This window comes from Acanthaster planci, linkage group LG12, assembly GCF_054643075.1.
Source record: "Acanthaster planci isolate LZ-2023a linkage group LG12, COTS_SCS, whole genome shotgun sequence".
NCBI classification, from domain to species: Eukaryota; Metazoa; Echinodermata; class Asteroidea; order Valvatida; family Acanthasteridae; genus Acanthaster; species Acanthaster planci.
The window spans coordinates 12690919-12707524 of record NC_141788.1 but is presented as its reverse complement, the minus strand read 5'-3'; the positions used below and the strand labels follow the sequence as shown (position 1 = coordinate 12707524).

General features: G+C 39.3%; 1 protein-coding gene across 2 annotated transcripts in view; it reads left to right on the top strand.

Annotated features, from left to right (window-relative positions):
* Window positions 1-15429, top strand: part of LOC147797165 (metalloprotease TIKI1-like) — a 72846-nt gene extending 57417 nt beyond the window's left edge. The window contains exons 5-6 of one of the 2 annotated variants that reach the window (XM_087144159.1): window positions 3184-3447; window positions 10003-15429. In XM_087144159.1, coding sequence (XP_087000285.1) covers window positions 3184-3447; window positions 10003-10195 — 457 coding nt within the window. In that variant the 3' untranslated portion in view covers window positions 10196-15429. The remainder of the gene's footprint in view (window positions 1-3183; window positions 3448-10002) is intronic. The other variant, XM_087144160.1, reaches the window with a different exon arrangement.
* The last annotated feature ends 1177 nt before the right edge of the window (window positions 15430-16606 follow it).

Here is a 16606-nt window from a genome sequence, read left to right as displayed (position 1 = left end):
GGGTTCCACTAGATAGTGCAGCAATTCTTTCCTCTGTCCCCCACCTTCCTAGTAGATCCTAACAGTAAAACCTACTTGCAGAACCATTCCCTGTCCAGCCTAGGGTTAGCCACACCACACTTCAGGGACTGAGCTATAGAGCGGGCAGTATCCAAATGCTCAGTTCCCTCACCTCCACCACCATATCGCATTGCAGTCAACGAAAGTGTAGAGTGGGGCTGCACTCCAAGTGAATATTTCCCCCGTTAGCTGGGTCTGAGCTGTGAAAACATTTCCATGCCCAGCTCCCAAGCACTGTAGTCCAACAGCAGTCTCCCCATTTCTAGCTCCTACCGTAGACAATACTGACCCACCAGTATGGCTCACAAAACTATGCACCAGGACAGCCCCAAGCCTCCCACACCAGCTACACCGACCACTTCATGCCACGAGCCACTGGCTTCAGACAACCTTCCCACTGGCACACGCAGGCATGATATGGATGCTACCCTGCTCTGGGCCGACACCCCGTTACCTCCCGAGGCGGCCCCTGCAGAGACAAGGCCTGGCTACGAGGGTACATCCCCATCTGCATCCCCGACAGCCTCACACCACTAGCAGCTGCCTTCAGACAACCTTTCCACCCACGCACCCAGGCATGATCGGAACGCTACCCTGTCATGGACCGACACTCCTGGGGCAGCCCCTGCAGAGACAGTGCTGGGCTACATAGGATATATCCACCCGCGTCCCGGACAACGGAACTGCCATGAGGCATAGCGCAACCCAATCATGCAGCATGACTCACTAGGCTTACAGTGGGACAGCCCTACACCGCCCATATGCCAGCCCATCAACCATCTTACACCTCAAATCATAGTCCTCCCTCACTCTTCATCAGGGCATCTAGGTGTGGGTAGATGCTATATGGTACCGAACTGCCCCTGCCATGACTTCCAATGTGATCCCGGTGGAAAGAAGGCGGGCCGCGCAAGTATGATGCAGACCATAACCATCAAGACCTCTGTTTGCCATATGTCACTCCGTCGTCCACCCATTCAGGCCTACGCCTCAGCCTCAATCCGACCGCTCTTTGGGGCATCTAGGCATGCAGTAGATACACTCCACCGGACTGCCCTACATTGTCTTCTCTAGCCGTCTCCGGTGAATGCTAGTCCAGGTCATGTATACTCAACGCTGGCCATGGCTTGAACAACAGCTCCTTTCACTACACTACACATCAGCCCGCCGGATTCTCACGCACCTTTCATCTAGTAATCCCGGGCTTTTCCACGGGGCTTCCCAGTATTATATATGTGCATCTACACCCACTATGGCCTATAACATGAGTGATCTCCACAGATTCTTCCACACGGCCTTGCCACTCTTCACATACTGTCCGGACACGAGCTCCCCCCATGTGAGCTTGTCCAAGGTCTATATACTGTGATTGTTATGTGGTCTGACAAAAGTGGGCCTACTGTGAGCACTTGCTTTGTCACAAGTGTGCCACAAATTACCTCTTCCGACCACGCCTCCGTGTGATCGAAACAAAGATCAAAATAATTGAATCAATACTCAGCAAGGCTCCATCCATTTCTTTATTTACTGCTTGCACTCACTGAGCTAGCGAATAAAATGGGGATATTGGAATACTTGTTTCTTTGAGCGATCTTTTATCTTCGGATGTTCTTTTTGGCTTTCAATTTTTCTTTTCCAATGCATGTGGCCTGGCTTTAATAATTGGCTGAAGATCCCAGGCACATAAACGGCCACTCCGAACATAGGACAAGCATTCTTCAGAATGCTTCAGCATGAGTTTGCATGTCCTAAAATTATAGACTGTTGCTAATGTTGTCATCATCCGACTTAGCTAGTCTTCCAGCAATAACTCCTTGCTTGATAAAGATGAAGTCAAACCATCTTTATCTAGCCTACATGAAATCTTACTCCACTGTCTCTGATTTATTTCATGTCTCTTTTTGGAGTATCTTCCTTTTTTAAGTTGAAAAAGGATTTCTCCCTGCTCTCCAGCCCTCACTTTCAGTCATACCAAAAGAGTAACTCAGAAACTAACGGGGAGCCACAATAGATTCGGAGGACAAACATTAGGAGAATTTCTCATCCCCTTTCTATCATGCCTCGGCTCTACACTAGTCAAGTCCTGCACTGCCCTCTTCTCAACCCTCATGGGCAGTACTGGAAGATACAGACCCAAAGGAAGACAACCCCAATCTTAAAACCAACACCCTTCTTTAAAGGTGTCTGCTCTCAAAGAAAGATTCACCCAGTAGAGCAGACACTCTGTCCCGCAACGTGAGTAAGTCAGTCTTTAGATGTCCTTGACAAGCTAAATATAAGCTAATTGCTTATGTTCTGCGCAAGTTTTCCCTCCCTTATAGGCCACGGGAGCCAGTTCAAAGACTGTTGAGAATGTTGTATCGAGTTAAAGGTTTGATTAGACCTGGGTCTGTTACATTTTGAACTTCATCTTGGACCGTATATATGTACAAATAATGGAGATCAATGTGCATGCCATACCATATGTGCTTTTGCCATTTTTTCTGGCATCTAGCACAATGTGTCTGGCCGGTGCATGTGTATGTACACTTCGTACTATCGATCTGGGCTACAAGCTGAGAGCTGCTGTTAGTTGAGTTAGTTGGCTTGTCCGAGAGCTTGCCAAAAAAGTTACAAGCTTTCTCGGGTGGGACTCGAACCCACGACCTCCTGCTTACTAGTGCAGACATCTTAACCACTCGACCACTGAGTTTGCCAGGGTCGACTGGCTTTTCCGAGTCATGGGTTTGAGTCCCACCCGAATAAGCTTGTGACTTTTTTCGCAAGCTCTCGGACAAGCACTGAGCATACAGTGTTTATCAATATATATATTTTGGGTTAGGGCAAAACCGGTTACATAACAACATAATGTTGGCCTAATTCATCTAGTAGGAACAGAAGTTACATTACACTTCTGTACTGAATAATATGCTGATGAAACTGATCAAATGATGATGTAAACCCTCCCCCACCTCCTAAGAGAACAGAAGAGGAAATCTAAAAAATTGGTGGTCAAAAAAGTTAAAAGAGATCTACGGCTACAAGAACTTCACATAGTAGAGGTTTGTTTTTGCAATATATCTCCTACATGTAAGTCTGAGAAAAAATAAAAACAGGCATATTTACTTTTTCATTTTATCACAGCCAACACTCTTCAGTAGACTCAGATGACTTAGCATGGCATGTTGCTTCCACTGAAACCACTTCTAAAGGGAAGAAACCTAGACCAAGGAAAACTAGAAGAAGAAAGAAGAAGAAGAATCCGCAAGTTGATCCTTCTGGTGTGAAGACGCAGCAAGATAAGTCAGGAGGGGTTGGCAACTTGCATCTCCAGGTTGGCGAGGTTGAAAAGAAGGTGGAAAAATACAGACAGTTCAATGACCTGTGGGTTCCGCTCAAAGACTTCAGGTGGGTTGCACAGGTATAACCTACGTGTACATTATGACTGTACAATCCAGCCAGGAAGTTATTTGATCGAAATATTACAGACATAGCATTATAGAGCGTTGCTGTTATCTGCTGGAGGGATGACTTAATGCCTGCCACAGATTTGCATGTGATGAATTCATCATCCTTTATCATATTAATTCATCTGACCGACTCGTATAACCTCAAAATACTTGTGCCTTGCAGAAAAATTTAGAGGGTCCATGCAGTGCAGTTATCTAACCATCGTCCTTGAAAACAAATCTTAGTTTCTCAGTAAATCTTATTTTTTTGTGTTTACTGTTTCAGAGATGTTGGTGCCTCATTGGTTTTTGTGCTTCTTTTAATTTCAATTTCACAAACAAAACTGTCATGTTATTTTTTCACGAAATAAACTCAACAGCTGCAAAACAATTTTCACATGGGTGGCCAGTTGTGAGAAATTGAGACATCAGCTATCAATAGACTGATCCATTCGACCCCACGTCACTTTAGAATCTGTCAAAATGAGTTGTCTTACATCATTGCAAATATCTCTACAATGCATTATCAGATTGGAATGAAGTTAGCAAGTTTGAAAAGGCAATATCCTAAGCTTTAGGTTTATACTCGGAACAACAATTTCTAACATTTATTGGAGGAAAAAAAAATGTTTTGGGGGGTTATGTTTTATGGGGGCCCCTGCACGGGCAAGCACTCTCTAGTGGAATTGCCGCACACATCTGTGTGGGGATTCTACTGCTTTTGTCTTACCCATGGAGCGTTACTGCATGTACATGTACATATGCAGAGTTAAGCCACTACAAGAAGGTGGATCTGAGGGTATGACACAAATGTGCCTAGATGAGTTGGCAGCAAGGGGAAAGCCCTTCATGGCTTGCAGTTAAAAATACATTGTAAGTAAATAAAATGAGTCTAGAGAGTGGATAAGAAATCCACCAGGCCTTAACAAGAAACAGTCCTCAACTAAAGGAGGATCTGAAACGAAGACAATCAGTACACCGCCTGCCTGCCAATGAGCCTTGTTGGCAATTTCATTTGCACAGGACAGTGCTCTCATGATCACATGTGATTTTGCAATAAAAAAATGAGATTACATTAGTATCCCTTTCAAAGCAACAGGAAAGCCATTTCTTCTTTCATGGGCCAAACATGGTGTTATTAGTAGAATTTTGATTTCCTATAAAGTCAAATTTTAGATGCTTTTTTGACGATAAATTAGAGAGCAAAATTTACATCATGATTTCTTCAAGAAGCGTACTGCTTTGTTTCATTAAGTGCACCTGACTGTTTTACAAAAAATTTACAAAATTGAAGTTTGTAATTTTACATGGAAAAGGATTTAATTTCCATTTGATAACAAAAAAGGGTCAAAAAACAATTTTTTACATAAAAAATATGAAACTGATATATTTGCTTCTCATTTATTAAGAAATATTAAATTCCACTACATAGTTTATTACATATGCATGGTTCAGAGAAGCATGGTTCAGAGTTTTAGTGGCTGCACACTGACTGAAGAGTTGCTGTAAGCTCCAGCAGAGGGTAATGCATGATATCAGATATGGAAACACCAAACTGGTATGACTTGTAATTTAGACTCTAGTCCGACATGAGTCACATTTCTAATGACTCAGACTTGAGTCACTTTGACAAATGACTCACACTCAGGGCTTCAGACTTGGACTTTTTTTTTTTGGAGGTTTTTTTTTGCTGAGCAAAACAGTGCGTGATGCAGCTACTGCAAAGCATTAGCGGTTGCTGATATATTAACCACTTGCTGCCGGGGGACCCGTTTTCGAGCACATAGGCTTGATACATGAAGCCGGGGAGCCTGAAACCGGGACAAAATTGCTGGGCCTTGTAACAAAAGACCGTGCTCGGCACAAAAGACTGAGCTGCTGGGCATTACTGACATTTTTTTCACTCTCAATGGTGGAGATAATCCAGCCATGTTTTGATACAGTATACCATGGTTTGGGGCATTCAGTGCAAGCGAATTACCACCCAGGACAAAAGCGCCCCACCACTGCAGCGATGAGGCACACAGCACCGCTGCACGCTAATCTGGCCCCTACTGAAAAGAGGTCAGCATTGCACTGTGCCAGGTTTGTGAACAAAACAAAGTTACATGACACAGTCACAGTCTGGGCTCTTTTTACAAGGCTGCAGGCCTGGCTGAAATACTCGGGCATCAATAGATTTTGTCTGTCAGGCTACAGTGGCCACCAGACAGTAATCCATGTGGGTGTAAACATCCATTAATTGAAATGATGAATTTTTGAAGATTTTTGAAAACAGAAAATCTTGAAATTCGCCCATAATTGTGCACTGCTTTTTTCAAACACCCAGCAGTGTGTGGTTAATAAGGGAAAATGGTATACCAAAACATGTACTCTGCTGTGCAAACTTTATACTTCATTAATACACAATGATATGTTAGGTATCAGACTATTCTTGTCGGATGCAGACTGTTGCCCTGCCAAGCAATAGCTTTGACTCATGTGTATTGATGTTCGAGAATCTCAGTTGCAACTGGTAATACGGATCTGACATCAGTACAGTCTGTGGGTATGTTAAAGCACTAAGATTGGCCATGGCATCCATTCCAAAAGTCATCAATTTGGATTTATCACTTTTAGAGAAAAGTAAACAGAAAATCAAGTGCTTAATGCAAATTCTGCTGGAAAAAATTAGAGTGTAATATGAAACATTTGCAGAACCTGAAAATGTGTTTCCAATACAATGAAAAGGTAACTTGGACCAACATCTTAACAACATCTTAACATCTACTGATGATGTCACATAATTGCCAATCACCCTCTGTAGCGACAGGTTGAAAATTCTGAAAAATGAATTTGGAATAGATGTCTGTGGCAAAGTTTGTCAGAATCAGCTGAAAATTGATGTGGATGATGATCTTTACCCAGTTAACACATGGGTGAAAGTTGGGGCCGATGACGTAATCAGACCTGAAGTTATAAAAAATCTTCTATTCTTCAAAATTCCATAACAAATCAACTGTAAGAGGAAGAAGCCTGAATTGTCCATAATATGATAGCTTAAGCACTGGAGTCTTTTGTTGTACCAAGTGTGTAACTGGTGTACCTCTTCACACAGATAAGGCATCAATGACAAACCACACCTTACAATATTACAAACTTGAAAATCCCATTTGCATACTGTGTATTGACTACTGTGTGTGTGGACGCATTATATCTGTATCATAGGCAGCAGACAGTGCGTAGGGCATATACTCAGGAGCTGTCTAATTGCCAAGTACATGGCAGATTGCATTGTGTTATATTCATACATTTACGGCTGTGGGAGTCGCAGTCGAGTCCTGGCCGTGCCTGTGGACTTGCTGATGAAATAGCACACAACACACAAGTTCAGGTTTGGGATGTGACTGCTGACCAGGCCTCATGCAGCAGGCCAATTGGATTGAAACTTGGCAGGCATTCAGAAAGGGAAGTGTTATAGATGAAATTGACCTCATGTAATGATGATTACCTTTAAAGTCAGGTGACAAGCAACGTGACATTAAAGGTGCACTGTTTAAGGCTTTATATCTCCTTAAGTACATATAATATCCCATCGATTTGAAAGTTTGCAGATAACACGGAAAGGAAGAGTTCTAGATGAAAATTTACGTGATGTGATGATGATTTCATCAAATGAGGAGTCAAATTACATTTTATAAAAAACAGTACATTATTTCCTGAAGTGCATACATGATTGGGTTGAAACCTTGGACCCAGATAGTTGTGATGAAATAATTATGCCATCAGGTTTGTGCAGGAGATTGGTTGTTCAAATTAACAAAGAAATGCAAAACCCTTTGTTCAGTTGGCGAACAGACAGATGAGCTCTAGTTCTGTGCTCACTTTGTGCCCCATCGCTCCCTGATAGTGAACTGAATGGAAGTGAAAATCATGAACAAAGTAAAATGAAGTCCACAGTGACACTATAATACTGTCGTGAACCCACCATTCTTCTATAATGGAACTCTAGTAACCTTCAGTGTACCTGTACCTGTCCTGTTGATGTTTGATCACCTTTCATTCCCAGGTTTTTATGTTACTAAGAATCCATGTATATGCAATCAAAGCCAAGCTTAGTTGCTAATCCTGTATTGATTTATTCATGCTGCACTCTCATGTGAGTGCACTTTCCCTTGCTACAGCTCGTCTTTATGAAGTGTGCATTAGACGCAGCCTTTTGATTGGTTATATTTATGTATGCATTGCACTCTGTGTATGCAAATCATAACAAGAAAATAATTCCCCTTTGAGTCCAGAGATTGCAATAAATAATCGACACCACCGACCAATCAGGGACAAGACATAGGACCCAGTGACCTTACGCTGACCAAGAGAATCCTTTAGTGGATATAATCATTTTTCAGAGGCCAAATAAACTTACAGCTGTCACCTGGCTACACATACATATGAAGCATTAAGTAGTTTTGGCAAGAAATTTGATTCAATGTTGTGAACAAACTGTGGAGATAAAAGTGTTAGACTGCATGGAGGCTTACTTCAAGTAATACTGTTCATACATGTATGTGCTAGAAAATAGGCATTCGCTGAGTATAACACCATTCAGATAACAGAAATCAAGCACAGTTAAGCTTAGCCCATAAAATAGACATGTAAAGATAAGTGAAAAGATCCAGGGTTTTTTTTCAGTGCTTACATACGACATGAGACAGAATAATAATGTGCACAAGACCACCCCAGTGTGACTGATGATAACTAGCAATGGACACTACACCTACATGTAACAATGTTAGCATTTTCACGTACCTCAGCATCACATGAAAAGTAAGCAAATTTACCAAGTATGCACAATAGCTGTGAAAAGGCCATTGTATGTTAACCTTGTGAATGCTGGAATATATGGACAGCAGGAAATAGGATAATGGTAAAAAACAGGATTCATTAAATCCCAAGAGATACTAATATGTTTCAGAATCAGACTGTTTTTTTATTTTTTTATTTTCATTTTGTAAACTGACCAAAAATTTTGTATATAACTCCATAATTCATGTACTACTCTGTGGGGAGAAATGAAGATCTTTCTGCTTTGGTAAGGGAGATTGACTAGTGATCATACCCTACTGGTAGGTTTCCTCTGAAACCATCTCCTAGTTAACCTTGAAGTCACCTTTGCGAACATATGAAGGTTTTTAGTGCAAAATAACAATTTCAGTGTTTGTGTTGATTTTCCTTTTTTGATGTTGGCATGCCCACTAACCATTGAATCCATGCACGTGTATGCACTCATTTTTTGTGGATTTTACCAAGATGGTCGTGAAATTCCAGTGGCTGGTTGCACGTAGGCCATTTCTTCTTCAAGAATAGAAGACAGTGGGAGAACACGCATCCTCCCTTGGCCATCATATGTCCTTTCCATGTTTGTTGATCTTCTGAAATGTTATTTAAGTGCTTGCTAATTTGAAGCCAATCACATTGGTGGCTTTTAACAGACAAAAACTCCAACTGGTTTTATATGGAATATTGACTCCTATTTCATGGATTGTTATTCATTATCAAGTTGGCATGCACAATACAACCAATGAGTTTATATTTCATAGAATAAATCTTATTTCTCTCTACACTGATTGAGATGCATTCCGTGTCATATCATGAAATATGCACTGCCCATGCCAGTTTAGATTTTAAGGTTGTATGTACGCAGCATAAATGTTGCTAGAGGCATGTTTTTCGAATCACAAGGTAAAATAATACAAAAAAATTTTTCATAAGAATATGAATTGTCTATCTCTTGTGTACTTTTTCACCCAGAAAAGATATTTACAGGAAAAACAAGGAATAAAACTCTCATTCTGAGTTGGTTTTAAACTATAATAGTATGTTTAAAACCAGCTAGGGACCTGGGGATGAGCATTAGTTTTTAAAGAACATAAAGTGATCAGGCAATCACATTCTTCAACTCGTCTCTTCTGTTAAGTGTCCTTGACTGCATATGAATACATACCTAAATGCATTTAATCGCATTTATTTCTACAAGTAGTGTGGAGTGTCAAGAACTCTGTCATAAAGTTATCTGGTAGTTGTGTAATGCATATAAGAGATCTCTGGGGAGATCAGAGGGTTGAAATGGAATCCTTAGAAGTTTAATATGCATGCTCTGGGTGCTTTATTTATGAATTAGTCCTTGAAATCATGTTATAGTGTTGCATGGGCTTAGGATGTCAGCTCTGACAATACCATCTGCAAAGTGGTCAGAATATTTCACATCATTTTGAAAACAGAAGTTAATTTGAACCGCAAACAAACATCTTTATGTCAAGTGTCTCATACAGACATCTAATACGTCTTGAAAACGTGCAGTTGCAGAAGATTTGGGGGGGGGTTGAATGTGAAGATTTCAAAACTTGCCAACCCCACAATTATGTTTTGGACGCAGCCTGACAAAGTTTAAATGGAAACACAATTTGAATATTCCTTACTCTGTGTGTGTGTGTGTTTACTTTTGTGACCTTGTTTTTTTGTTTTTATCTTTGGACAGTACACCTACACCATCAGAACACCTAAAGGAGGGTAGCGAAGTTACAGATTCTACCTACCAGGACTCATGGCACAACTACAAGTCCTGTGGCAGATCTGCATTACGTACCGCTAGTAATTTATATGTAACTCTTACTTTAGTTGGAAATATTGTTATGACAAGAATTTGTATTTTGCTTTTACCTGTAAGATAATTCCCGTTAAGCCCCCAAAAGAACATTCTTTAACAAGATTCAGCCAAAAAACTATAGTTATCTTTAATTATATCTCATGAATATTTATATCGAATGTATTATATTGTACAGACAGGTCTGCCTAAGTATATAATTTGCATAAAGAACTCTGTGATAATTGTGTACTTTCTGCTGCTGATTTGAAGAGGTTGACTTAGTGGAAACTAATCTCTTCACATTGAAGATTTTGTACATTTATGTACATACTCAGTTGACGAAAAACCATGTGATACACCTTCCTAAATGTCAGCTGACTGCTATAAGGCAAAAGGGAAAATTACAGATTGGTGGAGACTAATAAATGCATGAGAGTTGTTTAATGTGGATTATTGTACCGGTAAGTGGGGTTTACTTTGGTTTTCTTAGTTCTAGAGTGTTTGTTGGGCTGGATGGCTCGGTGAGTAGGTGGGTGTGTTCATATGGGGCTTTGTTTGTTTCATTTTTTTATCAAATTAAGTCATGGTTTAGAACTTTTGGGTTAATATTTAGAGTAATTCTTGGCAGTATTTTGGTTTGTTTTTTTTTGTTTGTTTCTTTTTTGGTTTGCTTTGTTCTGTTTTGTTTGTTTTTTGGGTTGTTCCCAGTTAGCTTTGGTATTGTGACATACTTTTGAATAATTTTAATCATTGAATATTAACCTACTACACAACTTGTTTCATTACTTATTTGAACCATTTCTTTAACCACTTGCTGCCGGGGAACCCCATTTCGAGCACCATGGGTTATACGTAGAGCCGGGGTGCCTGAAATGGGACAAAAGAGCTGGTCCATGTCACAAAAGACCATACTCGGAACAAAAGGCCTGCTGCTGGGAATTGCCATCATTTTTGGCTTGCATTTTCGAAGGTAATCCATCACTGTTTTTAAACAGTATACCACTGTTTTGGGTATAGCGTGCCTGCAGATTAGCACCGCAGACAAAAGTGCTCCAGGGCCCAATTAAGAGCGACACCGCTGCATGCTCATCCAGCTGCGTTTGAAAAGATGCCACTCGCATTCACTGGGAACAAAGGAAATTATGCAACCCCTCACAATTCTGGGCTTTCTTTACAGGTCGGCAGGCCTGGCTTAAATATTCAGGAGTCAATGAAGGTTACCTGTCAGCTTAAAGTAGCCACCGAAGAGTCATTCGTGTGGGTGTAAACTTCCATTAAATGAAATGATGAATTTTTGAAGAATTTGGATAACTGAAAATCTTGAAAATCACCCGTATGTGTGCACTGCATTTTTAAAGCACCTTGCAGCATGTGGTTAACCTTGCTTTAATACACCCCCCAGAGCATCTCAACTTACATGTATTTGTGGTACTTGTAGTCAGTGGCCCTGCTGCAATTTTTACTGACATAAAGATGTTATTCATTTTCAAATGAGAAGTGTGTACCGTAGCAAGTTTGCAGAAATCTGGACCTGTTTGAATCAGTATTGACTGTATTGATTCATCATCTAATCTGTAACTTACAGTTGCTATAAAAACTGCTTGCAAAATTTGTGTTTTATTCATAACTAATAGTTGCTTGTTCAAGGATCATTGTTGTAGTCTGTTTGATAGGGCTGTTTATCTCCAAATTAATTTATAATTTTTTTTGTTGTAATATACTTTTGGACATCCAAAAAAAGGTGCTCTCAAGTCGCACGTCTGGTATTAGTATCTTCTAGCTGAAAAAAAAATCAACTTTTTTTTTAAATCAGCTGATATCATATTTAGGGCTCCTGTGCTGTATTTATTCTCAAAAACAAGCATTCTTTGCAATAACGAAACTGCCTACAACCATAAGCTTTGATTTGAGTGGTGGATAGTTTTCTATCTTGAAAATTCGGCACAAAAGTGCAGTTTTTGCAAAGTAACCCTACCCCTAAGTCAGTCGATGAGGGGTACAGCAGAACTGTTGTTCATGTCATGACAAGTAGCCCCTGGTGCCCCTCAGTGATTGCCTTGTGTAAGCCTTTGCCTGTTTGAAATAATAATATTAATCCGTGTCTCAAATTGAAATTTCAGGGCGATAAGAGTGATGTTACCCTTCCTTTCCTCACATCCTTGGAAGAAAACAAATATGATTCTTTGACAAATTTTGGGCCTGAAAGGTGCGGGCTTCACACTGTTGGACAACTAGAATACCGTTTGCTTGTTCCTGGGATGCTTTGTCTATTACTTGTACTGTTAATTGGAGAGGTATGTGGCACCCACTAATTTACTTCTTCATGCCAACCCTGTTTAAATGCATTGACTTCTGAATTTGGACATCCCCATGTAGAATTAAAACATGTACATGTCGATATTGTGATCACTTAAGAACCTATCAACTGTGTGGGGACCCCATTTACAATCCAGTAGGTTAAACGTGTGGGTCTACAGCCCGATCATTACTGTCCCTTGTATATTTTACGCAATCTGCTCTTTTATTCTGTACTCTGGAATCCAAACTTAAACCAAACTGCTGGCATGGTTCGTATATCTCAATAGCAATCTCGTAATTTGGGATTCCTGCTACCTTTCTTTACAATTTTTGAATGTTTGAATATTATCGGTGAACTAATGCATATTCTGCCTCTCCGGGCTAGGTCCAAATGATTTCAATGGCCAAGAACTTTGTGTTTTCTCCATGAGGAACTATAGTTTCTCTCTGAGTGACCAAGAGCCAACGACATCCAGGTTGAAATCTTCACTTGCATGCGTAGCCATTGTATCTAAAACCTGAAGTGTCTGTGAATATAGTACAATTACATGATCGCATGAGTGAACTCTGTTCACCCTCTCTGTTCTTATTCCAAAAATGAAGTTCTGTTTCCACTTCTCTGGATATGAACACTAGAGCATTCCATGAAACCCGGCTATTTATGCACTGGGGATTCTTTTGTTTTCAACTGAACTAGTATACTTACCGCAGATTGTGGATGTAATTTGTTTATACCTGTTGGTTCCTTTACGACTGGCACTGACCACGTTCCATTGTTAAGACAGCTCTAGCCAAACTGTTCTTCTACTGTGAACCCATTCACATAATCTGCCAAAATGAATTCCAATTGTGTTAACTCTGAATGACCTTGCTCATATCACTAGCCTCCTAGACCTTTGTACTCTGTAGTTCCATCGTCAAGGAACATGTAAGGAGGACAAAAAGTGGTCATCTGCTTTTATTCTCTTCACTGGTGGTCAAAAAGTGATCATCAGCTTTTTCCCTGTCAGAAAAGCAGACAAGTGGATCGAAAGAAAAGTTACCAAAGGAACCTCAGTTAGCTCCTTTGAAAATATGTGCCCCTTGCGGTTGTGGGTACACACATGTATAATGTGACATGTACATATAGATACACGACGTTCATTATAATCCCAAGTCTAATGATAACAAGTAATACCCCCAAATGTCATAGATATACTATGCCAAGATATACTCACTCTATGTCATCCATGTAAAGGGGGTATCTGTGACTGGCCTGGTAATTGAATGATTAAGGTAATGAGCAATTAGGAGTCATTAAGGCAGAATTTATGGGAATTTTGTGGAAAAACGTAATTAGACATGGAACAAGTGGGTAATTAGAACTTAATCACAAGAGGGCCCTGTTGTGCACTCTCATGGCGGATATGCTTTTTTACAACTAAAATTCAACTAACCAAAAATCCTATAGTGCTGCAAAGCAGGTATTTTATCCTGCTTCCTCACAACAAACAGAAAATTTAACATTTAGGAACTGTTGATTCTGATTTACTTGCTTTTTCAATGACATTGCAATTTTTTAATTTGACCCTATGAGCAATTTGTGTTTTCTATTTCAATGTAAAGAAATAACCAATAACCAAGTTATTTCAATTCTTCAGTCATGGCATCATTTCAGTGCAGTGCATATTTTGAATGTATATAGTTTAAGAACATTATTCAATTAACCAAATATCGAGGTCAGTTTGTCAAACATTTGCTATGGAAAGTATGGCAGGATGTTGATTTAATGCAGTGAACATATAAATGACACCCTGTGGTAGAAAAAAAGAAAGTAACATGCTGCTGTCTTGATACCAAAAAACTTCATTTTTGTCATCATTCCTCTTCTTTTTGGATATTTTGTATCCATTTGATATGCATTCAGTTGTTTTGAATAAGTAAAATATATTGAATATGATTACATGTGTTGTAAATAGGAAAAGGCAAACCAATTTGAGTGGTGAAACAGAAGGAAACACTTGTCAAACACATATGTAATTTAAATACAGTGGAAAGAAAAAAATTGCCAATGCATTTTTACGTGATGTGATCATGGAATACATTGGACAAAGTCAGGAAATTACTCTTCAGACAATAAGAACTTGAATTTTTAATTTAAGCAAAATTCAGTGCACATGTTCATCTTTACCACAAAGTTCATTAACCCTAACTGCCCAGTATCCATCAAACTCCAAGAGTAGGTTTTGATAGGTTTTGGCAAGTTTGTTCCATACCTGATTAACTTCTTGTTGAATTTTGTTGGACTTGGTATGAAGGCCCAGAGTGATGGTGTTGGATTATGTGTGAGTTGGGACACACAGGGGTCATTGTGTACAGTGTCTGGCTTGCTGTACCAATTAAGTGTTGAACTATGATTGATTTTGTCAGGTTTGGTAATGCTTCAGTGCATGTCATCCTAAACTGCATAGACCAATCCATACCATGTCACTCAAACTCCAATGAGCCACTTTGTTGGATTTTATCAGGTTTGGTACCGTGACCAGTTTGTTTGGTGCAGTGCAAGAACCTAGGGCATTAGGGTTAAGAGTACATGTGTGAAAGTCAGTTTTAGTGATTTTGAAGTGATGAATCTAATAGAAAATGGTTTGTTTTTTTGGATGTCCAAAGGTATTCTGCAACAGAAAAAAAATTAAAACGAGATGGACATTGTGTTTGTCGATAGACAAACAGTGTGCTGTATCAGGAAATTTTTGGTTTGATATAAAATGAATTAAAAAGCTGTTGTTAAGTCACAGTTGATATTTTGTAGATTGGTGAAGATTAAGCACGAATTTGATGCCTGATGACATCATCACAGTGTCATTCCTTTATTACATTTTTGGTTTCAGACGCTTTGCTTTGTAAAACCCGAAGATGCAAGATTACCAAATTTCAAAAAAAGCTTTCAAAAACATGTCCAAAACATAATGGGGAAAAGTGAAATGTGAACAATTCTATAATAAATTGTTTGATGACGTCATAACAACGTCAATTAGTACATTTTTGTTGTCCCAGGCTTTGCTTTGTTCAACTTTGATGAAGATGCAAGATTGCCAAGTGGCAAAAGGCCTTCAAAAACGTGCAAATCATATGGGGAAAATTACTTAATTATTCAAAATTCAGTAATAAATTGGGAGATTTACTCGGCATTCATCTTGAGGTGGTAGTCTCGCTATGTGCCGGGTTTGAATGGAATCAGCAAAAGGTAAAACTTCATTATCATATGAGGTCAATTTTCATGAATAACACTTCCCTTTGAAACAATTTTATACACAATGTTGAATTTTATCAAGTGAGGGCCCACTACACTCTTTTGATATTACATACAAATTGAACCATTTACAAGAGACGGCAGAAACTTAACTATTAGACTTTCAGTTGAGTTCAACATGTCTTCAATATCTTTCAAATAAGATGACCCTGATTGAGATATCCAATAAAAACACAATGTTTCCCTTGCCTACTGAAAAGAATAATGGGCAATGAATGATTTAATGAAAAGTTATTTCAAATATGCAAATACTTAATGCACACTCTGTGTACTTGAAGCTCGTATAATTAATAACTATTGCCTCATCCCTGTCAAATGCACAGAAATTATCAGTCAGATACTACATGAATGTTTAATTTCATCAAGTGAGGGTGCCATTCACTTTTCTCGTAAGGGTTTGATTGCCCAAAGGAGGATCCACTGCAGTATGATGTACGCATTTGATCAACCCTGACCATCTATGGTGTGATTAAAATCAGAGGATTTGGGACTGTTAGGACTATCAGTATACACAAACTAAGAAATGTCGATTCCAAGATGGAAAGAAAAATAATGTAAACATCAATTTCACACATTTCCTCCAAACCTACAATTGAAAAAAAATCAAAATATTGAACATTAAAACTCGTCCAGAGGTTGATGGATTATCAGATTTACAGAATACTCAAGTGTCCTTACTATATATAAAATATTGAGGAAAAACTGCATTTGTACTTCTGGGCTTTTACTATTGTGTACAATGTATTATAGAAAACTGGTAGTTATTTTTTGTCCTAAAGATTTCCAGGCATACTTAACAAGACATGGGAACACATTCAAAATATCAGGAACTTGTGAAGTTGAAACTTTGCATAATGCTTCCGAAACCTGTATTCATTCACAATTTTTGCTGTGATCTTGAAAAAT